The 26,546-nt window shown below is 49.0% G+C and overlaps 2 protein-coding genes across 3 annotated transcripts; both read left to right on the top strand.

Annotated features, from left to right (window-relative positions):
* Nucleotides 1–20: 20 nt before the first annotated feature.
* On the top strand, nt 21–8,599 carry KLHL22 (kelch like family member 22). 2 transcript variants are annotated; one of them, XM_081174905.1, is made up of 6 exons: nt 21–813; nt 2,065–2,230; nt 3,366–4,084; nt 5,219–5,411; nt 6,429–6,662; nt 6,979–8,599. In XM_081174905.1, the coding sequence occupies exons 1-6, from the start codon at nt 587–589 to the stop codon at nt 7,354–7,356; spliced, it is 1,917 nt and encodes a 638-aa protein (XP_081031031.1). In that variant the 5' UTR covers nt 21–586; the 3' UTR covers nt 7,357–8,599. The 2 variants fall into 2 exon arrangements, with proteins under 2 accessions (XP_081031031.1, XP_081031032.1); XM_081174906.1 differs by lacking the exon at nt 2,065–2,230 and having other exon boundaries at nt 648–813.
* A 4,486-nt stretch (nt 8,600–13,085) lies between these two features.
* CRKL (CRK like proto-oncogene, adaptor protein) lies at nt 13,086–26,544 on the top strand. Its single transcript, XM_081175118.1, has 3 exons — nt 13,086–13,691; nt 15,207–15,669; nt 23,442–26,544. The coding sequence occupies exons 1-3, from the start codon at nt 13,357–13,359 to the stop codon at nt 23,574–23,576; spliced, it is 933 nt and encodes a 310-aa protein (XP_081031244.1). The 5' UTR covers nt 13,086–13,356; the 3' UTR covers nt 23,577–26,544.
* Nucleotides 26,545–26,546: the final 2 nt, after the last annotated feature.

The following is a 26,546-nucleotide window of genomic DNA, read 5'->3' as shown; positions in this document are numbered from 1 at the left end:
AGGGAAGCGACGTTCTGGCCCAGCCGCCAGTTTCTGTGGTTCCCGGCAGTTGAAACCGGAAGGAGGTGGAGAGGCGCTCAGGTCGGGGGAGGAGGGCGGTGGCGGCAGCGGCCTCAGATGGGTCTGCGCCTTTCCGCTTGGCTCCGTCTGCGGGCGCCTCCTGAGCATGTGCAGAGCACAAGTTGACCCCGAGTTCAGGCCGTGGAGGGGCCCGAGGCGGGGCTTCTCCGCCGCCTTCTTACTCGGAGAGAGCCTTGTTTTGCTTCCGCGTCAGACGTGGCCTCTTCACCCTCTTGCCCTCCTGACCTCAAAGTCCAGCTCCTCGCCCGGTTCCTCGGAGAGTCCTTTATCTCTCTCCTCCTCCCTCTCGGATGTCTTCACTCATACCGCTCTCTAAGCCAATTTTATTTTAATTTTTTTGATATATATAACGTCTTGGAAGTTCTTCCGTGGGCTCAGAGGGAAGGAGGGTGGGATGACTAATAAATAAGGTTTCGAGTCAGAAAACCCAACATTTTCCTCTGTAAATTGCTCTACAGGAAACCCCTAAACTGCTTTCCTTGCGTCCCTGGAGTCTTTGCCTGGAATGGCAGAAGATCAGGAGCTGGCCAAGCCAGCCAAGACTCTCCCAGAGCCCTTGGCCAAGGGGGGCTCCGGGAACACCTACCGTAGCGCACAACACTCCCAGGCTTTACTGAATGGCTTGGTGGCTCTCCGGGACAGCGGCATCCTCTTTGACGTTATCCTGCGTGTGGAGGGGAAGCCAATCGAGGCTCATCGGATCCTCCTGGCGGCGTCATGCGATTACTTCAGGTCTGTCTGGAATAGAACCGAAACGGTATTATGCATGAACTGGAAATGTTTATGTTTAGTTCTGAAATTTATGCACAAATCAGTTGTGGTACTCTTCAGTAAAATTGTAGCACACTGTGGAGGCTGAACATCTGTGCCTCACAGTGGCCACCCAGATGCCCTAGGGAAGCCCACAAACAGGGTGTGAATGCCACAGCAGCACTCTCCCCTCCTGCGGTTTCCAGCTACTGGTATTCAGGAGCATGACTGCTTCCAACTGATGAGGTTTAATGGGAAATTGGTGCAGAGTAGAAATAAAACAAATGTCAACATTAGGGTGGTTCAGAGTAGAAAGCTAGGCAATAACCTGTGGAAAGAAGGGCCAATAGAGCAAGACTAAAAACTGCTCCCACATCAACTGAGTCATGGCATTGCTCATAGAATTATAGAGTTGGAAGGAACCCAAAGGTCATCTAGTCCAACCCCCTGCAACACAGGAATCTCACCTAAGATGCCCTCATTCCCCTTCTCATATAGTTGCACCTCAACTCCCATAGGCTCCTGCCTCATTGCCAGTGGTTGGGGAAGATGGGTGTTGTAGTCCAAAATGCTTGGAGGGCACCGAGTTGGAGAAGGCTGGCATATAATGGTAGTGATATGGAACCCACAAACATTTCCCTTATGCAGCTGAAGTGAACCTCCATGAACAGAAGAGCAGGTCCTACACATTCACACCTGTCCCAACAGCTCTTGCCTAACACATCTGTGCCCATACCACTCTACTTTTAAACCAGTCAGCTAGGATGAATAAGGCTGAAATGTACCAAGCAGGTCTGATGACCCACAGTCCATACAGCGACCCAAGCACCCAGTGGGTCTCCTCCAGAGGGGCACATGTCCACTTTGCCCCAAACCTCAGTACATAGGAAGCTGCCTTCTATGAGCCAGACCATTCGTCTGTCTACCTCAGTGTTAGCTACGCTGGCTGGCAGAGGTCAGGGTTTCAAGCAGGGATCTCCCCTAGCCCTGCCTGGAGATGCTGCTGGGGGTTGAACCTAGGACCTTCTGCATGCAGAACAGATGCTCCCACACTGATCCCCAGTGGCTGCTATGAAGTCTAAGTGGAGTATCTCTGTGCAAGGTGCTTAAGTTCCTTGGAGGAAGGAGTACAGCATAGAAATGGGATCAGTAATTGCCCCCATACACAGCCTGGAAGCCCTGAGCAGGTTCCTTTCTGGAAGCATGACTGAAAGCAGCTCTTTCCTTTAATAGGGGCATGTTTGCTGGCGGACTAAGAGAAATGGAACAGGAAGAGGTCCACATTCAGGGTGTGTCTTATAACGCCATGTGTCAAATCCTGAACTTCATATATACTTCGGAACTGGAGCTTGGCCTCAGCAATGTGCAGGAAATACTGACTGCCGCCTGCCAGCTTCAGGTGAGAGAGTTGGCAGTTCTGAAAGGCTTGTTGGGGAAGGAACATGGCAAAGCCCAAAGTTCCTTTATGGCAGGCTCTGTGAGTGGTGGATTGGTCAGAGGTGCCTCTCCACCCAGCTTTGTGGGCCTCTGGTGGTGGCAGCCCATGCAAAACCCCATAACAGCACATGCTGGGAATGGGAGAAATCTGAGCTGGTCCCACTGCCCTAGCTGGAGCATCACAGGGCCTCATCTGGGTCTGGCTGCTGCACCTGCTTTAAGCTACCACAGCTGCTTACCTTACATCTTGGCTAGTATGAGCAGTAGGGCTGCAGATCAGTCCTGGCTCTGCTGCTCTGTTAAGCACCACCACTGCCCAGATGGGGGTTGGATTGCAGCCTATCCCTTTGAACTTATTAATTAGTAGGAGCATTGGTACCCCACTCTTCATCCTAAAGGGCTCTCAGAGTGTCTTCCATACAGTCAAAACCATTCAGGCTTACAGCCTAAAAAAAACACAGAACACAAGGGGAAAAGGACAGGGAGGGAAGAGGAGAATAAAAACAAAAACTCAGGCACCAATTTATAAACAACTCTTCCTATATTGACCAGCTGGCACAGTTCAGGGGCAGGATGTGCCTGGTGGAGGTGGGCCCTGTTTCCTACAGGTGAGCCCTGTTTCCCACCTCTCCTACTGAGGCAGCCTGATGGAATGGCTGCCCCAAGGAACAGTTGAAGGGAGAGGCGCAGCAGAGCCAATGGAGTGAGCTCTGCTTCCCAGCTCTCCCACCTCTTCTCTTGCAGCCAGCAGTGCCACAGAGGCTCCCAGCTACGAGGGTTTGCTTGACCCTGTTGCTATAGCTGCCCTTTGATCTAAAGACTGGTTTGCTCTCCTTTTCCTACACGTTTGTGCCATGACTCTGGCTCAGCCTCCATCACCTTGGAATTAAAAAAATGTTTCCACTCGCAGTGCCGCTTGCCAGTTCAGTAGATCTTGACCTGATTTCTGTGCTTCATTAGCAAAATATGAACACGGGATTTGGACTTGGTTTGTATGATGCAAAATTCTGCATGCTATGGGTGGCTTTCGATCCTGTTGGAGGGTAGGGTTGGAGTCCCTCGCAGCTCCATATCAGAGGGGCTTTTTTTCTTTGCAGATCCCAGAGGTTATCAAGTTCTGCTGCGACTTCCTCATGTCCTGGGTGGACGAGGAGAACGTCTTGGATGTGTACAAGCTGGCCGACCTTTTCCACCTGAGCCACCTGAGCGAGCAGCTAGACTCCTACGTTCTGAAAAACTTTGTCACTCTCTCCAGGACAGAAATGTACCGCCAGCTTCCCCTGGAAAAGGTCTACGCCCTCCTCAGCAGCAACAACTTGGAGGTCAGCTCTGAGAATGAGGTTTACGAGGGGGCCCTGCTGTACCATTACACTTCAGAGCAAGTGGAAACAGATCAGGTCTCCTTGATGGAGCCCCCAAAGCTGTTGGAGACGGTCCGCTTCCCCTTGATGGACTTTCCTGTCCTGCAGAGGCTTCACAACAAGCTCAGCCCGTGCCCTTTGAAGGAGACAGTGGCGAGTGCTCTGATGTACCACAAGAACGAATGCCTGCAGCCCATGATGCAGAGCCCCCACACTCAGCTGAGGTCCGAGTTTTGCTGTGTGGTGGGCTTTGGGGGGATCCACTCCACCCCTTCCACAGTCGTCAGCGACCAGGCCAGGTATCTGAACCCGCTGCTGGGAGAGTGGAGGCACTTCACAGCAGCCTTGTCCCCCAGGATGTCTAACCAGGGAATTGCAGTCCTCAACAACTTTGTCTACTTGGTCGGGGGAGATAACAACATCCATGGCTTTCGAGCAGAAAACAGGTGTTGGAGGTAAGAGCCGCTATTTGTGATACTACCTTTCTAAGTGACTGGCAAGTGGTGTTGTCCCATTAGGTTTCAGTCCTCAACACCCTTAAGCATTGAACACGGCGAGACATGTATCAGATTGCCCTGTTAATCAGGAAGCTGCTTTCTTGGCACCCTCAGAGAAGGGGAACAACCCAAGCAACTTCCTGGTCCCTCATATAGGGCATTGACAAAGAATAAAACCACGCCTAGCTGGGTGTGAAGGGAGGTGTTTTTATTTATCTCCTCTTCTGACGCTGTCCCCCTCAATGTTTTCTGAGCTCTGTAAACAAGGTGCTTCATGCCTCAGTCTTACTGTGATTTATTGTTGCCTCAGGCTCCTGGCTGCCTCCTTCCAGCTCAGAGCGCATTGAGGGCATGAAACATGAGATGGCTGATATGAAGCAGCTCAAAGATGGTGCCCAGTGAGCTTTTGACAGCTGTGGAGTGACTGGACTGATTAAATCTCTCTCTCTCTTTCTCTCTCCTTCTCTCTCTCTCTCTGACAGTCCTTGTATCTGTAAAGCAGGGATAATTTTATCTGCATGCACAGGACATACTAACCCCTGAAATTATATTGCTGCCTATTAAATGTAACAAAGACTGAACTATTTTGGTAGCATGACAATGGCAAAAAATGGAACTATGTCCACTTACTATCTACAGGCATTGAGAGGGGAGCATGTCAGAAAATGCACACAAACATACATGCATTTTGGAACAGTGTTGTTCCATCATATTTTCATATCAGGGTTGAGATGGGGAAATTGTTTCCCTTGAGCGAATATTAATCTGGAAAGGGATTAATCTCTCAGTTAAAACTGAGAAGATCACACAGTGAGCGCAGCTGCCCTAGTGCTGTGCTCTTTTCTCACAAAGCAGAGCTAGGACGGCTATAGTCAGACGTGCTGCAAAGACTGGTGGTTCTCTCTTTGAAAAGCCTGGCAAGAGCAATAGAGGGAGTGGCTGGTGGGAGGACAGGCGGATGCACTTGGAAGCAATGGGATGCAGGGAGATAAATGGGTGGCAGGAACAGCACTTAGAGCCTGTGGTCACCATCCATCCCTGGCACTTGTGCTAGGAGAGCTGTGCAGATTGGCCATCCTCTTCCTTTGCAAGGTACGACCCACGCCATAACCGGTGGTTCCAGATCCAGTCTCTCCAGCGAGAGCATGCGGACCTCTGCGTCTGTGTGGTGGGAGAATACATCTACGCCGTGGGAGGACGGGACTACCACGAAGAACTGCGGGAAGTGGAAAGATATGACCCCAAAACCAACACCTGGGAATACGTGGCCCCTCTCAGGAAGGAGGTAAGGAGAGGAGAAGGCAGGAGTTGGGCAAGTGGCCAGGGAAAGCAGGAGCTTTTCCAACATCACAGGGGCACCTGGGAGATCCGAAGCATGGCGCCGGCTAGGCTGAACCCTTGAGTGGGCCAGCAACCACCAGGGAGGTTTGGGTTGGCGTGTTTTCCATAAATTTTGCTAGTGCCATAACTGGGGTTGCAGGGGGCACTGCTTGTGGGCTTTCCCATTAGGGCATCTCATTGGCCACAGTGAGAACAGGATGCTGACCCGGATGGGCCATTGGCCTGATCCAGCCAAACTGTTGTTATGATCAGCATTCATTTTCCTAAACATCGTACTTTGAGGAGGTGGGGAGTACCTTGAGGTTGCAGAAATGTGGAAATAAGTGATAGTCGAAGTACAGAGCAAAGTTGGGGTTGATGGGGAATTTTGGAGAATAAGGAAGACTACACGGTTATTAATGGCACAGAAATTTGACAGCTGAATTTAGTGCAGAATTTACGGGATGTCACAAGTGTTGGGGCAGGCGGTGGGCAAGGTGTCGTGAAGGTTTCTGCATCACCTGGCAAATGAAAAGGGTTATGATACGTGCTCAAATTGACTTCCTGGGAGCGGTGCCCAAGTTTCTGTTTGGTGTTTGATCCAAGGCAGACATAAAAGAGGAACGGCCCCCTGTTGCCCTGACCCACCGGCCCAAAGGTGGGCTCATGGGAGTGGTTTGGCACAGGGATACCAAAGGAGGATGTCAAAAACGCCAGAGTGATCAATTCTTGTGCATTATTATAAGAAAGAGCGTTCTCCTTTGGAGAGGGAGGTGTATAAATTGGGAGAGGGGTGATTTACACCAGAAATCCAGGTTTAAGCCATCAATCATTTGGAGGTCAAGCTCTGAGAATTGCCTCCAATTCCAGTCCTGGGAATTTCGGCTAAATATCTCCACATGGCTTCATTTGCTGAAGGTGGAGGTGGGTGGGTAAGCTTTGCTGGCATCACCTGACTCCTCCCTCTCTTCTGTTGACGCAGGTTTACGCACACGCCGGAGCCGAGTTGGACGGACGGATGTACGTCACCTGCGGGAGGCGAGGCGAGGACTACCTGAAGGAGCTGCACTGCTATGACCCTGTAGACAATCGCTGGGACAGCCTGGCAGACGGCCCTGTCCGGAGGGCCTGGCATGGGATGGCAGCCCTGCTGGGCAGGCTGTACGTGATTGGAGGGAGTAACAACGACTCTGGCTACAGGCGGGACGTCCACCAGGTGAGGAGGCAGCTGCGCTCTGCCCAGGGGCTGTATCCAACACAGAGTAGCTCCACGGCAATCTAGAGACTGGATTCAGTGGACCTCCTCTGAGTATGGCTTAGCTGGCCACAAGCCATGAACACCCAGGGCTGGTTTTGTTCTGTCTGCCTGAATGTTAACTTAAAACACCAGAAGGTTTGGGAGCCTCTCCTCCAACTTCTGTGAGGCAGCTGCAGGGGGAGAGGAGCCACAAGCCCTTGCTAGGACTCCCTGGGGGGGGGGCTTGTTCTCCATCATGACCAGAGATGACCTGTTGCTTTTGCCTCCCTACCAGGTGGCCTGCTATTCCCCCAGCACCGCTCAGTGGACCACTGTGTGCCCTTTGCCTGCAGGACATGGCGAACCCGGCATTGCCGTCCTGGATCACATGATCTACGTTTTAGGGGGCAGATCCCACAACCGGGGGATTCGCATGCATTACGTCCACATTTATGATGCTGACAGAGACTGCTGGGAGAGAGGCCCTCGGCTAGAGGACAACATCTCTGGGATGGCCGCCTGTGTCCTCACCCTGCCCAGGGCCGTTATCACGAATGCCGAGAGGTGGACCCCTGAACGGCATCAAAACAGGCTCCAGAACCACCCAGACATTTCTTCAGAGGTCATGAGCATGTTAGATTGGGAGGAGTTTGACCATCTGAGTGACAACTGAGCAGCACTTGAGGCTCCAGCTGCCGCAAGGGAATGGCATGCAAGCCTCTTTGCTTTCTGCTTCTTCTTCCCCGCAGCTGAGCTGGGTGGTGTGGTTCTCCAGATTTTGGAGGAGCTCCTTAGCCCCACTGACGGTGTGGGAGGAGGCAACCTGGTCCCCTCATCAGGCCTTGTTAGCCTGCTGCCAACGAGGCCAGAAGCCAGCCATTGCAAAAGGGAGGCCTGGATTTCTGGCTGGTGTCACTCTGATGTGCAGCATGGTCACTTTGCTTTGGAGGGAGGCTGGGTCGTATGGTGTCCCCACACCCCTGAACCACTGGAAGGCTTTTAGGAACAACTGGGTGGATCTTTGGTAGCAGCCAATCCATGTTTTTAATATGTGGTGACTTTCTGTATTTTAAGATAGGGTTACTAGATGTCCCCATTTCCCGGGGACAGTCCCCAGATTTGCAAATTTGTCCCCAGACAAATTCCATCCCTGGAATGTACCCGGATTTCATCTGATGTCCCCGGGAAGCGTTGCAGCAGCGGCAGTCTCAGCAGCCCGGAGCCAGCCTGGTAGCAGGAGCTGCCCGCTGCCGTGGCGCCCGCCATTTTGCCTCACTGGAAGTCCCCATATGATGTGTTGCGCACAAGACACATCATATGGGGACTCGGTGTAGGGGCTGCAGATGTGGTGGTGGGCGCCGCCGCCAGGTGAAAGCTGCATAGGGCCGCTGAGCTCGGTGCGCCGCTGCAACTTGGCTCTCAGCTCACCATCAGCACTGCTGCCCAAGGCCGCCGGCTCCGGTTCCGGCTCAGCCTCCAGGTGGTGCTTGGGCGGCTGCGGCTGCTGCTCGGCTTTGCCATTGTGCTCCTCGACTTGCAAGCGGCAGCTCAGCTTGTTGGCCAGCTCATCGTTGAGGTGAGCAGGCCCAAGCACGCCTCCTCCTGCTCGCTCCCCACCGGCTCTGCCCCGGACCCCCTGACTGGGCACTCCACAGCGCAGGTGGGCGGCCATCAGACGATGCCTGCGCAGGAGACGCCCAGACAGGCGGGCAGGGCAGCAGCAGGAGGAGGGGGGTTCTGCTAATGCTTACTCCTGAGTAAGCCTGTAGGAGATCACAGTACAAGGAGGGGGAAAGCACGGCTACTTCTCCAAGAAAGGCTGGGACCCAGAAGAAGGCCACACAACAGAGGAGACCACAGAAGAGAAAATATTACTTCTTAATTTTTTTAAATAACCTTTTCCCTCTCTTTTATTTTTAAGAAAAAATATTATTTTATTTTTATTGATTAATTGATTGATTGTGTCCCCATATTCATTGTAATAAATCTGGTAACCTTATTCTAAGAGGCCTTCAACGATTTTTCCAGCAGAGCAAATGCAACCAGCGGTCATCTTTTTCTATTGGAAGAGGGGCCTTCTGCCTGCCCCCTGCCCCTGGAAGCAAAACCTTCATTTTGCTGCTCAGCTAATTCAGCTCTTCCCCGAGCATCAAATGTTCCGCATGAAACAGTTTCATTCTAGTAGCTGCAAAAGCCAAATAACTCAGCAAAGAGGCAGAGGTCTCTCCCACCACGCCATTGCTTCTCTTTTTGTGGGGGTTGCTGCCTGTCCTGCCAGCTGTACTTCCCACTGATGTCCATGACTGCAGAGGGAAGTAGCTAGTTGTAATAGGTGGAAAGAGGTCTCCAGTATTCTGTTAGCGTTTTTGGTACATTTATTCAAAAAGGTTTGTATGTTACAGTATTTCTAGTGACAGCTTCTCTAGCCCAGGCGAAAACACTGTTGTGTGTTAGGATTGGTGGGGGGGAGAGATAACACCCTCCCCACAAAGTATGATAAGGTGAGATATTACAGCAGTGAATACCAGGGATTCTGAAATGCCCAAAGAATAAAGGGGATGGGGAGAAAATGGAGCAACCAGCTCAATTCTTTCTATATGCCATCCCCCACGCAATCCATTTTGAGCTGGATTGTTGATTTTTCAGTTTTAGCTGATTCTTGTTTTTTTCACCTCCTCCCCAAAAGGAGGGGCCTCTGGTGTCCTGGGCAGCAGCTAAGCATTTTTGGCTTGCAGACAGACCGACAGGCTTCTGCTACACTGCAAAATGTCCCTGCCAGCTGTTCCTCCTCTGGCTTGGCCCGGGAAGTAGAAACTTCCACCACCTCTGGATTTCATGCAAGGAAGTTTGAGCCCCTTGCCCTTCCTGGAGTGTAGGTAATGTGAAGAGCCATTTCCCTGTAGAATACCCCCCTAATTCACTCCCTGTACCTACCCACTTGTGGGTAGGCGTGCCTGTCTGGGGTTCAAGCATCAAGCTGGAGTGCCTGTCCACAAGTGGATTATCATTTTCTTTTGCTCCTGGCAAATTCTCTGTTGCAGAGTAGATCAGCGATGACAATACAAACACCTCAGGGGCAGAAGACAATGAAATTAAACCACCCATAGAAGCACACGGGCTCTGAGGCAGGCGTGCCCGCATAGCTGGTGGATGGGTTGAAAGCTGTATTTGGGCAGGACGTTTTGCAACAGCTTAAAAATAACTGTGACTGAAGTGAATGACGCTCCCTGCCAGGAGTCAGTTCTGTAAAAATTCTTAGCTGTTATGTGTGTGTTTATTTATGTATACATAAAAAAACCCAGAAGTTCCCAATAACATTGTCATGTTTAATTGCTTGGCTGTTTTCCTGCTGTTTCCTGCACATTTTCCCCAGAGGATACAGCTTCTGTTGGGCAGAACGCTTATAGCTAACTGACTTGTTTTCCATTCAGGAGCAGCCTGACAGCTGCCCCAGGAGGGAAAACCTGCAGATCAGCGAGAGAGGGGGCCTCAACTTCAGTCCATGGCATCTGCAAATAGAAGTGGAGAGACTCCTACTCAAAATCACTTCCCATTGGGTTACATGATACTGAGCTGGGTGGGCCAAAGGCTTTGCTTAGTAAATGGAAGTTTTCTGCATTCCCTTATTGTTTGTACCATGAAGGGTGGGAGGTGGGAAGCGAGGCAGAGCTGAACCCCTGGATGCAGCTGTCTAGATGGGCACTTAGGTAGGTGACTATGAGGAAGCAGCCTTCAACAAGCAACAGAGTGGGATGAGATTTGATCTGATCTACAGGGCATAACGCACCCTAGAACAGAGGTTTTCAACCTTTTTCAGTCCACGGCTCCCTTAACCAACTACATTCTTTCTGCAACACCCCTGTGGGGCTCAGAAGCTGAGTTATGCCACCTCTTGCCTGCTGAACTGGCAGCCTCTTGCCCTTTTCCAAACACCCTCCCTTGTGGAGTGTCCCCTCAGCCTCCTCTCCTTGGGAGTCCTCCGGGCAGCTGCTGCTGCCATTCCTGGTCTCTGAGCTGCCCTCTCCACCCCTCCAAAGAGGTGCCTCCCAGAGGCACAATTCACCTATGCAGTTTATTGCCAGGCCTGCTGCAGTAAACAGCTATGCAAGCCTTCGGAAGGCAGAGACGTGAGGGCATCAGAGAGGGAGAGAAAGAGGGACAGAGGCCAGTGTTGCCCGTGGCACCATCATTCACCTGGTTGAAAACCACTGCCCTAGAAAACGAAATGTTTATTTCAGTGGCAGGGGATGATGGGAGTTTTCTACCCCTATAGACATTCCTGAGCTATGTGGACCAACGACCTTGCTTGAGGCAAGGTAGCTTTTTGAAGTTACTGAAGCAGAGTTCAAATGATATGACCTTCCTTGGGGTATCATCAAGCTCTTTCAGTGTCCTATTCTAAAATGGAGTGAGACTTTAAAGTTTGCCTGAAGAACCGCTGAGGTGCTGCAAAGGTTCTAGAGCAGGGGTGGGCCATAATTTTTTCTCTTGGAGGGTGGAACCAACCAGTGATAAAAGGGTCTTGAGGTAATAAATTCCAGAATAAAAACTGGCCTGCTTCAATTTTCACTAGGTCAGAATTCCCAATCTTGGGCATGTCTACTAAAAAATAAGCTTCTCTGGGTGTGATGACGTTAGTGCTTTTTTCTGAGGGGATGCAGGGGTACACATATTCCTAAACATTTTGTGAATCTTTGTACTTTTGTCCATTTACTGTATTTAATTTTCCTGATTTGAACTATAAAATGGTGGTTTTCTTGAGTCAAAATGAGAGTGCCCCTAAACATTTTTCAAGAAACAAAGCACTGGATGAGGTTACTCTCAAGTAGGCATATGGAGGATTTTGCTCTCTCTGTGTGTGTAGACATATACCCCAACACACACACACACACACACACACACACACACGTTAAAAAACCCCCACACAGCCTGGAAAAAATGATTTTTTAAAAACCACACAAATTATTTCTTAATGAACTAAAGTGATGCTACTCTCGTTTGTTCTGAAACTATGCTGAAAAAGTGGGAAACACTTTTAAGAAGCCAGATAAAATAAGCAGGAAGTAAGGAACTCTGATGGAAGAACAGGGCAGTTTCAGGTTGTGTGGGTGGGGCTGTGCACTTAAAGGAGGGTGGGTGCACATGTCACCCACTGTGTTCCAGAGGGGAGAAGTGGGTCGGAGGTTTAACATCAGAAGCCTCTTAAATCAGCTGCCACTGCAACATGATGGCAGCCAAGGCAGACAGCTTTAAAGGGCAGTTAGGCAAATTCATTGTGGAGGATGAAGCCATTTATTGTGATGGCTCAGCTTTGGGCTCTAAAGAGCAGCCGCTGGGAAAGGCCCCCTCACTATGGGCTTCCTGGGAACATCAGGAATTGCTGCAGGGGGTTGTGTAATCAAAACATTAATATTAATATTATACAATCCCATGCGGGTGTGGGTGTAAACCTCTGAGTTTTGAATGAATCAAGCATTGGCATGAGACCTCCAGGTATAGGGCGGCATATAAATTCAAAAAATAAAATAAATAAAAATGACTGTGAGCAGTGGAAAGATTTCCCAGGGAAAGAAGTGGACTTTTAAAAGCAGCATAGAATTTATTCATAGCACCTATGGTGTCAAATAGGAAGGGGAGGAAGTCAGAAATAAAAGTGTGTCAGCTGCGTAACAGCGAAATCTTCTTACAAACTTGGCCATTACTTGGCTGCAGAAAACAAGCCATTAAAACTTAGAACTGATTTTTTAATTTAAAGTGTATGTGTGCGTCTCAGCACAAAAGCAGGAGGCTCGTCGGGACCAGCCTTAGCTTCCAAGACAACTCGCACGCCTCCCAGCTGTTTTGGACTACAACTCCCATCAGACCCCTAGGCAGCAAGGCAACATGAGGACGGGGGGGGGGCCGATGGGAGTTGTAGTCCAAAACAGCTGGGAGCCGCGCGAGTTGTGGCGGAAGCAAACGAGAGCCTAACCCCAACGCGCCGACCCTAAAAGGCAACATGCGGCTGGGCTGGGCTCCGGCCTCTCACAGCTCAGCCGTCCACAGTATGTTTGCGTGCGGTGTGGAGAAGAAGGATTTGAACGAGGTCGCCTGCTCTGGAGTGACAGGCTTTGCATCTCCCGAGGAACTTTCAGGCCTCAGGGCGGACGTCGCTAGGAAACGGCCGGAAGCTGCCGCTCTAGGAGTTCCCTTTCCCCCATACTCACTATCTCTGGGAGGAGGAGCGGCGGGGCTCTATCTGCGCCTGCGCAATCCTCGAATGCGGCAGGTGGGTAAAAATAAAAAATTTGAAGCTCGGGAGCCCCGCCCCTTTTGACGCCCGGCGTCTCCCTCGCGCCCTTCCTTCCCTTCCGCGCCTGCGCGTCGGGCGTGGCTTCGGGCGCCCCTTTCCCTCCCGCTCCGGCCTGGGCCGCCATTTTGGCGCTGCGCTCTGGCGGACGGAGGAGCCGAGAGCGGCTGAGGCGAGCTTGGCGGGCAGGGCCTTGGAAGAGCCGGCCGCTCCTCCCGAGGGGCGAAGGGCGAGCGGGATGCGCCGCCTGAGCTGAGCAGGAGGAGCAGGAGGCCCGCCTCAGCCTCGCCCCTGCGCCCGCCTTCGCTTCCCCCGGGCCCCGCGGCCTGCCTGCCTGCCTGCCTGCCTCCCCTCCACCTTCCTTCCTTCCCTCCCTCCCTCGCCATGTCTTCGTCGTCCTCGTCGGTGGCGTCGGCGGCGCGCTTCGACCCGTCGGACCGCTCGTCGTGGTACGCGGGCCCTCTGTCCCGGCAGGAGGCCCAGGGGCGCCTGCAGGGGCAGCGCCACGGGACCTTCCTGGTGCGGGACTCGGCCACCTGCCCCGGCGACTACGTCCTGTCCGTCTCGGAGAACTCGCGCGTCTCGCACTACATCATCAACTCGCTGCCCGGGAGGCGCTTCAAGATCGGCGACCAGGAGTTCGAGCACCTGCCGGCCCTCCTCGACTTTTACAAGATCCACTACCTGGACACCACCACCCTCATCGAGCCCGCGCCCAGGTCAGGAAGGAGGCACGGAGGCTCCTCGCATGCATACACGCCCCACAGCCAGCCAGCCAGCCACTGGCATCCCGAGGGAGCGGCGGGAGCTCCCGTGAAGCCCCGCCAGGTGCCAGGACTAAGTGGCCCATGATGGCCTTGACCTTTGGGGTGCTTCCTCTCCAGAGAGGCCACCTAGGGCCGCTGCAGGAAGCCCACCGTGTCACCACCCCCGGGAACAGGACCACAGGAATTCTCACTGTCAAGCTGCTCTTTTAATGGGGGGTGGTAGAAGTGAGCACCAACACTCCTCCTTATGCCACAGTACGGGGCTAGCCCAGGGCTACTGAGTCTGTATGAGGTCACAGGGTGGCCATGGGGAATCTGTGCATGTGTGCATGCAAAAAGGCCCATGGAGCTACCTCTGATAGGCGCATATGTCTTCATCTTCTCATGCTGCTGAGGTGCGGCAGGTGTTTTCCCAGATGTTCTTACTCCATGTGAGGGCTGTTGTAGCCCTTAATCTCATACTGGATGTGGGCATCTCAAATTGATGGGTATGGCTGTCAACTTGCTTTCCTCTCTACTTGTGAGAAGAGGAAACACATGCGGTTGCCTTGTGCATGTGTCACAGTTCACACTTGCATATTCTGGAAACCAAGTTAAACCTTGAAGTTACAAGTAAAGAAAAAAAAATCACCCTCCCTTGTCATCAAACCTGTCCCCCCTCCCCCAGACACATATCAATGCCCATTGCTTTCCTTGCCCACCATTGCCCTGGTCACATCAGGAAGTGCAGCTGCAGTGTGCTACTCCTGTCTTCAGTCATTGTGCATTTCACAGCTTCCCCTCACTTTAACTAGGTTGTAGCTAGCCATGTCCCTCTTCACAATCCGTAAACTGACTGGATTTTGGAGCCCACGATTGCTTGCTGGAAATCTTAAGCATTTGGAATCTGTTTCCTTGATTTGGGTAACCACCTCATTGTAACATACTAAATTTCTTCTCGCTTCTGCTTGTCTCCCCAAATAGGGAGATGACAAGTTCTCATAAGATGTAACGAGGTGGCTTAGTGGTCAGGTAAGGAAGAAGCCAACCAGCAGGATAGGACAACTTCTGGATTTGGCAAGACAATTGGTTGAATGACGTAGACATGGGTGCGTCAAAACCAAACATTCTGTATTTTATAAAAGTAGCTGTTCCCTAAAGCTGTGTTACACTTCTAAATAGCTGTTCTGTTGGTAGAAAAGGGCACAGCTGTGCACTGCCCTGTCGCTTCTCCTGAGATTATTGTTTCCATCCGTCCGTTTCCCCCCCCCCAGCAAAAAAAAAATGGACACTGAGCTCTAGCCTCTCCTGCTTCAGTAGTAGTTGCTGCTGTGTTCAACAGGGCCAATGAATGTGACTCACATACGTTTCCCCCCCAGGGGTCTTCTATTGAGTATGACATACACTAGCCACAAAGAATTCCCTCAAACATTTCAACCCTAATTTAAGAGATCAGTTATCTGCTACTAATCCTCCTGTCTTCTTTAGGTATCCAGCTGCACTGATGGGAACTGGATCAGCCCCCATCATGACTGCTGCAGAAGATAACGTGGAATACGTCCGGACTCTTTATGACTTTGCTGGAAACGATGCAGAGGATCTGCCATTTAAAAAGGGAGAGATTCTGGTCATTGTAGAGAAACCTGAAGAACAGTGGTGGAGTGCCAGAAACAAAGATGGCCGTGTTGGGATGATTCCTGTTCCTTATGTTGAGAAGCTTGTCAGATCTTCCCCACATGGAAACAGGAACAGGAATTCCAACAGCTACGGGATTCCTGAGCCTGCCCATGCTTATGCTCAGCCTCAGACGGCCAGCCCTCTTCCCAACATAGCCAATACGCCTGGGGCAGTCATCACTCCCCTCCCATCCACACAGAATGGACCAGTCTTTGCCAAAGCGATTCAAAAGAGAGTTCCATGTGCTTACGACAAGACTGCCTTGGCGCTAGAGGTAAGCTTTTCAGCTGGCTGGACGTGAGGCTTGGCTATCCTGTCTAAAGGGAGTGTCTGCAGTCTTTCCGTTAAGGGGGTTTTAAGCTATTTTTGTATTAGCGTACTTCTATAGTTGCATATAGGGACGCGGGTGGCGCTGTGGGTAAAAGCCTCAGCGCCTAGGGCTTGCCGATCGAAAGGTCGGCGGTTCGAATCCCCGCGGCGGGGTGCGCTCCCGCTGCTCGGTCCCAGCGCCTGCCAACCTAGCAGTTCGAAAGCACCCCCGGGTGCAAGTAGATAAATAGGTACCGCTTACCAGCGGGAAGGTAAACGGCGTTCCGTGTGCTGCGCTGGCTCGCCAGATGCAGCTTGTCACGCTGGCCACGTGACCCGGAAGTGTCTCCGGACAGCGCTGGCACCCGGCCTATAGATGTGAGATGGGCGCACAAACCCCAGAGTCTGTCAAGACTGGCCCGTTCGGGCAGGGGTACCTTTACCTTTACCTTTACCTATAGTTGCATATGGGCCTGTGACCAGGAGGGTGCCTGCTTTTCATGTTGACTCTGGCATCTGCAGAATTCAGCTTTAGGAATCTTGGCTAGCAGGTGCCAGGAAGGGTTCACAGGGCTGCTACCCTAGGTCAAACATTGGATTGGCAGGGGGGAGAAAGCAGCCTCACATGTCGTCATTATTATTATTATTATTATTATTATTATTATTATTATTATTATTATTATTATCATTATCATATCCTGCCCAGCAACTCTGGGCAGCTCCCAACACAATATTAAAAACACGATAAAACATTAAAAACTTCCCTAAACAGGGCTGCCTATAGATGTCTTCTAAAAGTCAGATAGTTGTTTATTTCCTTGACATCTGATGGGAGGGCATTCCACAGGGCGGGCACCACCACCGAGAAGGCTCTCTGCTTGGTACCCTGTAACTTCGCTTCTCACAGGGAGGGAACTGCCAGAAGGCCCTCGGAGCTGGACCTCCGTGTCCGGGCTGAACGATGGGGGTGGAGACGCACCTTCAGGTATACAGCGCCAAGGCCCTTTAGGGCTTTAAAGGTCAGCAAATACTTTGAATTGTGCTTGGAAACATACTAGGAGCCAATGAAGATCCCATATGGTCCCAGCAGACACTTCTGGTCACCAGTCTAGCAGCTGTATTCTGGATTAGTTGTAGTTTCCGAGTCTGGTGTAGTGTCCTGGTTAAGTTCACTCCCTACAAATCCTGGCCTAAAACAGAGCCAGCCACTTGGGTCACTTTAGTGAAATGCAGTGAGAAACAGGCTGTTGGCTGCTCGTGAGTCTTGGTTGGTGCTGGTATTTGTTAGGTAGGTTTAAATGACATCATCTGCCCCAGGTCACTTGGATGGGGCAGGATAGTAATCACATTTAGATGTAAGGCATTAAGCTGTGTAAAACTGGTACACTGAGGGTGCTTCTCTTGACTGCTCTGTGCACACCTTCCCTTAAGGACCTTAAAGCTTTTAAGACTGCTGTTTTCAGGTGGTTGTTAGTGTTGAGGCAGAGATGGTCTGTTCCTGTACTTTTCAGGTAGTTTGTTGCAGAAATCAGCCTTGGCTGCAGGTCTGCCCACCTCGTCTGCTGCTCAGCTTTGGACAGTGAAATTCATGTGTGTGCATTCACAGGTGGGGCGTCTTAAAGGACCTTGTCTAGTCTAGCTCTCTGTTCCACACAGGAAATTCAGAACAAATGGTTGCCCAGCCTCTGCTCAAAGCCTCCCAACCAGATAGAGCTCAGCATCACCACCCCTCTCTGTCATTGACTCCATTGCTGAATTACTCTTACTGTTAAGAAGTTCCTCCTCATGTTCAACTGAAATCCAGCTTTCTGTGACTGAAAGTCCATTAGATCATGTCCTTCCCTACAGCCTCACCAAGCTCAGGTTTCAGCAGTCCCTTCAGCCTTTCCTTGTAGGACTTGCTGGGCATCCCCCTGACTATCTTTACTGCCCTTCTGAATATCTTCCAGTTTCTTTTGGCAGCCACCTTACACTGCAGCAGCCACAGATGAGTTCTGACTAGTCCAGAATCAAAGGAGAACTGTTATTAGCCAGCCCATAGTAATAAACCTTATTGCACGTAGCCTTTGCAAACTTCCCATCAGTTCATACCACAGACTAATAGTTTACATAATAAAACGTACATTGATACCGTAGATTTAAATATGTCGTAAATAAAATCCATATCCACCATATTTACTGCACATAAAACTTGGTTCAGTTCTTTAACAACGTTCATAAAAAAGTGTGCATGTAATTTCTCGGCATCTAGGCCAAGTAACAGTGCAATATATAAGTAACAGGAAATTGGTCAATAATGGCATTTCTTGAGGGGTTCTACTCAGGTACAGTAAAATAATAAATAGTGAGATATATCTTCTGTAGACCTGCATCCAAAGAGGCATTATTGCTCTGAATGGAGTATGCCATTTTTATTTCCCTTCAGGATATGTGAATGGTATTACAGTGGTACCTCAGGTTACATACGCTTCAGGTTACATACGCTTCAGGTTATATACGCTTCAGGTTACAGACTCCGCTAACCCAGAAATAGTACCTTGGGTTAAGAACTTTGCTTCAGGATGAGAACAGAAATCGTGCTCCGGCGGCGCGGCGGCAGCAGGAGGCCCCATTAGCTAAAGTGGTGCTTCAGGTTAAGAACAGTTTCAGGTTAAGAACGGACCTCTGGAACGAATTAAGTACTTAAGCCAAGGTACCACTGTACATGGAACCAATGTTCTGCAAAGGCCTTACATAACTAACTTGTTTTAAACTGTTTCTGAATTGTATTTTTAAGTTCCTCTAACTTGCCCTGTAACCTTACAGTGAAGGACAGATAAGAAATCAAAAGAATAAGAATAGTTTAATGTATTGGTCACTTTCCACAAAGAGTCCCAAACTGACTGACAGAAATAAGTAGGTTGCTGAGATGTTTGCTTAATGCTTTTGCACTGACAGTAAAGATGGTCAGCAGTTTTATCTTTAGCAAACATCTCGGAAGATAAAACTGTTGACCATTTTTACTAGGGGTCGGTAATGGGCTGGTTCACTCCAGTGGAGATCCCTCCATGGGCCAGATTGTGTGCGCACATTAGCGCGTGGGGCCGCAATTTCCAACGTCTGCGCAGACACGTTTTCCGGCGTCTGAGCATGCGCAGACGCGATTTCTGGCACCGCAGAAGTGAGTCGCCGCGCTGTGCCGGTTTAGTGCAGCGCGTGGGGACTCACCGAGCAGGCAGCTCGGTTCAGGGGCAGCTCGTGGGCCGTTTAAACGACCCCCGTGGGCCGCTTGTGGCCCATGGGCCTTAGGTTGTCTACCCCTGATCTTTACTGTCAGTGAAAAATGTGAGCACATCAAATGATCAGTGGCAGATTTCAACTATAAGATTTTTGCAGTGAAGAAATGCAACCTTTCACTTTAGTTATAACAGTGGCTTCTAAAGCTTCTCCTGGCCTTACTGTGATTATATTGTGGGGAAAACAATGAAACCTGTAATCCTTTTAAGTAGAGCAAAATATGCCAGATTGCAGCACCTCCAAGGAGTTCTTGACTTCTTCTCTCCGATCTCAGAGTCACTTAATGACTGTTTCCTGCCTGCCTTGTGGAGGAAACTGAGCCTGGACCTTTTGCAAGAGACTCATTACTGGGTTTTGAAATAGTTTATTTTATTTTCATTTTAAACTTGGTAGCTAAGAGTTCAGAATTGGCTCCTTTTTCTGTTCATTTCATTGATTGTGCAGGTGCCCTTTTCTTCCTCCCTTGGTTTCCCACTCCAGCGCTTTCCTCTTCTCCCTCATTTCCCTTCTTCTCCCCCCCTCCCAAAAAATGTTTTACAAATAATGGAAATAAGATGATATTTTAAATTATGGTTGGGGGAACTATAGTGAACCCACCCTGCCCAGTGAGGCTGGACTGCAACTCTCATCATCCTTACCCTTTGCCATGTTAAGTGGGGTGGGGGCTGATGGGAGTTGGAGTCCCACAGCAGCTGGAGGCTGCCCACAGATGCTGGCCGGCACTGTTAAACTCAACTTCTTTGGCACATTTTCATTTCATGCCATCCTTATCTGTGAGTTCTTCAGAAAGTGTGTTGTTCCTCTTTAGCTGTGGCCCTTGTGGCCATGGACTGTTAACATCCCAAGTGTTTAAGTGGGTTGCTTAACTTAAATGTGGAAATACTTTGCTGCGGCTGATAGCTGCTAAGTGATGACTTCAGCCTTGTAAGGATTTGGGGCTGGTATTTCCTTGTTGGTGGTTTCCATCTGCTTGTTGCTAATTTCCGGGGTAAAACTGGTGAGGACAAAGGAGGATTAAGTGACTTGGGGCAGAACCCAGCCAGACCTTCTTGGCAAGGTCCACTGGAATGAATGGGGCATAAGCATTAGTTGTGGGGCTTGTGCTGACACTTGTGGCTTGAACAGTAACTTGGAACTTAGCTGCAGGCTTAGCAGTGAGTCAGAGGAAATTATGCGCCTGAGGTGCCTCATTCCTTTTTTATCCCTGTGTCTCTCAGCTCAAAGAAGGAGCGTGGCAGGCATGAGTAAGCTTGTAGTGACTTGCCCGTTCCTAAGTCTCTATAGTCTACATGGTCTGGGGCACGCGATACAGGATTTCCCTAAAATACACCCAGGCTTCCTCATTTGGATGGGACAACCCGCTTCCCAAATGCCAGTGTGCCACCCCTTCCCCCCAGTTTCTGTCTTCCAAATAGAGCCAGGCCTCTCTCCGCTGCTCCCCCACAAGTGAAGTGACAACCTGTTTTCTTGACATTGAAATAATTCATTATGACTTTTTCCCAAACCTCACGGGACCCACCTTATTTAAATATCTGAAAGGTCACTCAGGCAGTTCCAATTAAAGGAAATTATTAGTCTTTCAGCGCAAATACATCTGACCATAATGCCAACATGGTGCTCAGCAGAGAAGCAGAGTTGTAATAATGCTAGTTTTGTGGAGGAGGAGGATGCCCGGGGGCCACTTGGCCATAGCTGGCCTTTTGCTGGCTCTGAGGTTCTCAACTTGTGAGGAGGAATCTTTCTGATATGGCTTTGGGCTTTTCCCCTTTGGGAGAAGGTGGACAGAAAGGGAGCATCACATGGGAGCTCTGATGTCTCACAAATGCAGCAGAGCCTCTCCTCGTGGCTCACTTTTGACATCCATGTTCTCAAGGTGGGCTTTGTCAGCTGCCCCAAGAAGCCCAAGGTCTGTCTGTTTTTTGACTTGGTTGTGTTGCTCACTACCTAGGACCAGGTACATTTCTTTACATAAGGGAGCAAGTAAAAATGTAGACCTTCTACCGTCCCATTCTTTTGTGTATGCTTTGAGACCATTCCTGCTGCATCCTGATAGTCACTGTTTATTTATTTAAAATATTTATAGCTCAGCCCTCATCTTCTAGCAAGCAGCAGCAAACCTTTAAGCGAGAGCAACGCCTGCTGCTGCTGTTGCCGCCACAACCTTTGAGCGGCTCTTGGGTGCTTGGTTGGGCCTTCTCTGTGGCAGCATCTAAGCCAGGGGTAGGCAGCCTAAGGCCCATGGGCCACAAGCGGCCCACGGGGGTCGTTTAACCGGCCCACGAGCCACCCCCGAATCAAGCCGCCCGCTCGGCAAGTCCCTGCCCTCTGCACTAAAGCAGCACAGCGTGAGGACTCACTTCCACGGTGCTGGAAATCGCGCCTGCGCAGACGCCAAAAATCACGTCTGTGTAGACACAGACGCCGGAAATTGTGCGCGCACGCGTGATCTAGTCCACGGAGGGATCTCTGCCGGAGTCAACCGGCCCAGACGAGGTAAACCTTGCCGACCCCTGATCTAAGCTGTGGAATTGCCTCCCTGCTGTTATGCCTCTACTTCCTTTGATACAGGAGATACCCACCTATTCTTCTGATTGTAAATTGTTTTAAGTGATTTTAATACTTCATTTTTGCTTTGTTGTAACCCACCCTGGGACCTGATGGCAAACAGCTCCAATTAATAAGAACAAGGTGTAATAATAAGTGGAGGTAGTAATTATCAATGTCATTTCCTACTGAAGTCTGCCCATTGCTGCTTGTCATGGAAATTATTAAACATATATTTAGCCTACACTTTAAGGTGTCTGCCTTCCTGTCCCAAGGCAGATTGCAATGTGTCAGTTACTCTACAATATTAAAATTCCAACATAAACTGATCAGAGATAAAACCACCCAAATGTAGATCAGAATAACAAATTCTTCAGGGCTTTCCTGAAGGCTAATGGAGGGGGGGGCACCTCATTCCTTGAGGTGTGTGTTCCAGAAATATGGGATGGGGGAACCTGTGGACTGGTGAGCCAGGTCTTGGCTGCTGATTTCTACCTGAGTACAGGCTGTCCTGTATCCTGCCCCTCTGTTGAAATTGAATTCCCAAGCACTGCCAAACTGCATACTTGACCCTTTATGGGGTCTATAATTATGGCTTTATGATCCAAGTTGAAAGTTTGCAGAAGATGCCATCCAGGCAGAGGCTGCCCTGTCCTTCCCCACCTGCTGCCTAGTTCCGCTTCCCCCCTCCTGCACATCAGGACACTTTCTGCTCTGGGATCAAGTTTTATTTTGTCTTAAGAAGTTCCTAGTATTATTATGTGTCCTACTTTTGTCTGATTTTTTTTTAATTATTGCAAGCTACTCTGGGTGTGTAAAAAGTTATAAAATGAAGTAGCTCAGAGGCTCCCAAGAGGGTCTTCTTTTCTTTCAGTTTTGGCCTTAAATTAACTATTAAATTAGCTATGTTAATGACCAAAATCAAAACCTTGTTATACCAACCACTCAATATTCTCCGTGGAGAGGGTACATTAAGTAGTATGTTTAAACGCTGAATGTGTAAGTTTTATGTGCAGAGTCAGTGGATAAAACAAACAGCATTAGATGTACTGCTGGATAAGTGTTTCATAGCTCTTGTATTTGTTTAAAAAACAATTTTAAATTGTTAAGATAAAAATAAAGGGGAAAGCATTCTGAAGGGCAAACATTCTGAAATGGCATCTAATGCTCATGCTGGCCATTATAACCCTTCAGCCCACTAATACTTTTAGGTCATCCAGAAAAACAGGCCCTCCTCTCATCTTATAATTGCCCCCAATCTTCATACAGAGCAAAAGAAAGAACTGGCATTATAGGAAACCTATACAGTTTTTTTTGGGGGGGGGGATTGCAGCTTGGCCCATTTAAACTCCTCCTTACTCAGCTTCGCTTGGCAATTTGAGGGCAGCCACTGCAGGAAACAGGTGGGCTCTTGTTTTGGTCCAGCGTAGCTTTTCTCACTTGGAGTGTGTTGCTGTGGGAAGGTGCTGCTTCTTAGTTGCTGTTAGTTTAAGAGTTGTAGGTTTTCACCTCTGTGAAATGCCTCCTCATGTCTTAGTGGAAGGACAAGGGACTCGTGCTATTTTATTTTACCCTCTCAGTGGTTTCTGGACCTTCCTTCCCCAGAGAAGAAATAGAACTGGGGCTTTTAGTGTCACCCAGATTTCCTTCTCCTCAAATGGCATTGGGGTGCCTTTTCTTCCAAGCCTTGGGGCTGGGCTGGACTTGAGTGAGGGGGGCGGAACAGGCCACTTTCCATGGGCTGCTATTCCTGGGGTGGCTTTTATGACCACCAGCCACTGCCACCTTGTAGCAGGCCATGAATGGTGCTTTCTAAAGTTAAGCTTCATTTTTCAGGTGTAGTTCCTGTACATTGAAATAATTTGACTGTTTCCAGCCATGTCCTAAGGTGTTTTTCCCCCCCTTTCAACTTTGCAGGTTGGTGACATCGTGAAGGTCACAAGGATGAATATCAATGGTCAATGGGAAGGTGAAGTTCATGGTAGAAAAGGGCTCTTTCCTTTCACACACGTCAAAATAATTGACCCTCAGAATCCTGATGAAAACGAATGATTCCTGTTGGCCCATTTCTCTGTTGCTGCTTCATTTTCCTGGCTATCATGAGCATCATCGGAAGTGCAATGATGACTGTTAATGGCGCCTTGTAAGCATTGTCCATTTTTTCCAGCTTGCTGCAATTTGACAGCCCTGTAGTATCTGTTTGGAATGCATACAGCTGAAGTTGCTTGTGGGCCCTCGTGCGGCAATGACGTCGTCCAAAACTTAAAAGTATCACCTGGAAGGATTTTGGACCTTGAGCTCCAGAAGATTGGTGATGTCACCCAGGTAGAAGAACAGAGGGTGGAACGTCAGCTGACCTGGCCAAGGTTTCTGTCCATGGGCAACATTCTACTCAGGAGGAGAATTCTAAGCAACTTTGTCCAGAACCTACGTAATTTTATTTTTCCTTCCAGGGCAGGGAACACTTGATTTGAGAGGAAATAATCTGTTTAAGCAGTTAGAATAATAGTGTCTTTAGGCTATAATTGATGCTTGTGTATTATTAGCAAGACAGTTCTGTGAGTTTGTCGTTGACCTAGAAACAAGTTTGGGATGGCGGCAAAATGTCATTTTAAAGAATTGCATTGAGCAGGGTCTTCTATTTATAACCGTGACACATAACTGGTCTGTTTTGCCATACACTTGTCTAAAATTTTGCTGTTTTGTTTGCAAAACCATGGCAGTTTTTTGGGTTTTTTTTAAAAGCTGAATCTGACAGTCACTAGATGCAAGATTTTAAAAGATAGTCTTTCACAAGCTTGGTTGAAATTGGCACTTTCTGCCTCTTTTAAAAAGCAAAACCACCAACCATTGATAATCTCCAATGGGAATATAGACGTAATGAAATGTTTTTACCATTTAAACCTTTTAACTCTCCTGTGCCCTTCTGTACAAATGTCTCTATTAGATTCTAACTATCATAACGAGGAATGGTAAATGCAGAAACTTGAATGTGGGTTTTGTCATTTGAAGAACTGACTCTCTAGATGAGGATTTTTAAAAGTTTAGTTGGCACGTGTTGTCTCTTGAGGATTTTGGACTTCTGAGGAGCCTCATGTTCAACTCAGTATTAAAGTGCCTTAATTTGGGATGAAAGTTGCTGAAGGGGATGCCATTTCAGCTTTAAGGTCTGCAGAGAAGCAGTTCAGTTCACTGATCCTTAAAACCCTGTAGTGACTGTTGATGGTCTGAAGAAGCACGATTTTACTGCCAAACATACTGTGAATTAGGCTAGCCTTGATACTCCCAGAAAGCATTTTCCCACCTTAGGTGCTAAGACCCTCCGTGATGGACAGCAGCACAGTTGTCCTAGAGAATAGCCAGGCAGGTGCCCCTCTTGATCTGTCTTGAGTTACGGTGGAGTAGTACTACTGAGCTTTGTGTTTAGGAATATTTAAGCTGCAATAAATGTCAGTCTGCCATAATAAGATAATCCTACTACATAGAGGCCCTCACTCTCCCGAGCTGTCCTTAAATGACAGCTTATAGATATAGACTGTGTGCAACTTCTGCCTTGAAAAGCTGCAGAAGCAGCACTTGTGTGTGTGTTTGTGCGTGTGTGTGCATGATGGGACGCTTTTTATTTACCCTGCTCTCAGCAGGCAGCGAGGAGTCTGATGTCGGAGCCCAGGAGCTGTTGCTTCCTTGCCTCTCATCAGACTCTTTGCTGCCTGGTAAACTAATGTTAGGATTGCAAATAAGAATCTCTGCACATGAGTGTCTGTTAACCAGGACCACAAGCAAGACTAGCTGGTGGCTTCTGAGGCAGGTGAGAGCTTTTAAGTCCACCTGAAGCCAAAGAGTGGCTTCTGTCATGGCTAACGAGTGCAGCTCAAGTGTAGCACACTAAGTTGATTTTGATGGTAAAACTTGCATCAAAATGTTTATTTGCTATTTTATTATGATAAAAATATTTTCATACTAAAAAAAAACCCAACCAACCATGTTTAATCTGTCTGTAAACGTCACCAGTTTTTCCTCTTGGCTTCTGGCTGGGCTGTGTCTCGGAGAAGCTGCTGTCCCTTCCTGGGGCTAGTTTCCGGTTAATCGTAAGACCTCATCAATCTATGCATTACAATGTAAGGTGCCAAAAAGCCTTGCAGTGCAATCCTTGGCATGTTTACTCAAAGTAAGTCCCATTTATCTCAGTAAGCCTTGCTCCCTCAGAGAGTGTGCATAGGGTTGGGTTTCAAATTAGCAATTGGTTGAAATGTCTGCTGTCAAAACCATCTTGGGGAGGTTTTCCCTTATCCTGCTGTACAGATGAATGGATCCCTGATCGAGGGGGGGGGGACTGGCAAAAGTGCCGATAGAAATCATGATTGTTTACAAATCAGGCAGGAATGCATCAAAGGGAATCTCCTGTTTGGCTGGGCCTCTTGGGGGGGCCCCGACCATTATTTTTTTGTAAAGGGACAGAAAGCGTTCGCTGTGCCATTTCATGTGCCTGCAATAACTTTTTTGTATTGTATAATGAACATTCTGGAACTGGGTTGGCTGTCGTGTGTGTGTAGTGATTTACTCTGATGTCTCTAGCAGAACGCGAAACCTGACTGCTCTCTTCCCTTGTGGGACCAGTAGAAGCGTTCTGGGGAGCTGTAAATGTTCCTCTTGACCTAGTTTGGGTTGTTATAAATGCAAACATATCCAGACCCATTTTTTGCAGAGGGGGAATAAAAGGTGGCCTTGTACTTAAAAGACAGTCTTCACTGTGCAAACATTTTTACATAATGGAAGTATCATTTGAATTTCAGGCAATAATGTGTTATGCTTTAAGCCTTATTGTGGGGATCATCATAGCTTGTTTTTATTTTATTTTGTGCTACAGAATTAACAGTATTAAATATATTCTTAGAACACACACGGTGTCTTTTGTTAAAATTAATGCCTTTTTTGTTTTCTTAGTTTACTTCACTGGAGGTCCCACACCCAGCCATTGCCCAGTTCGCGTACTCTCAATAAAACATGCATCCAACTTGCAGC

The sequence above is a fragment of the Podarcis bocagei genome (genome assembly GCF_964188305.1).
Source record: "Podarcis bocagei genome assembly, chromosome: 16".
Taxonomy (NCBI): domain Eukaryota; kingdom Metazoa; phylum Chordata; class Lepidosauria; order Squamata; family Lacertidae; genus Podarcis; species Podarcis bocagei.
The sequence above is the reverse complement of the archived record's forward strand: the minus strand, read 5'-3'. Positions and strand labels throughout refer to the sequence as shown.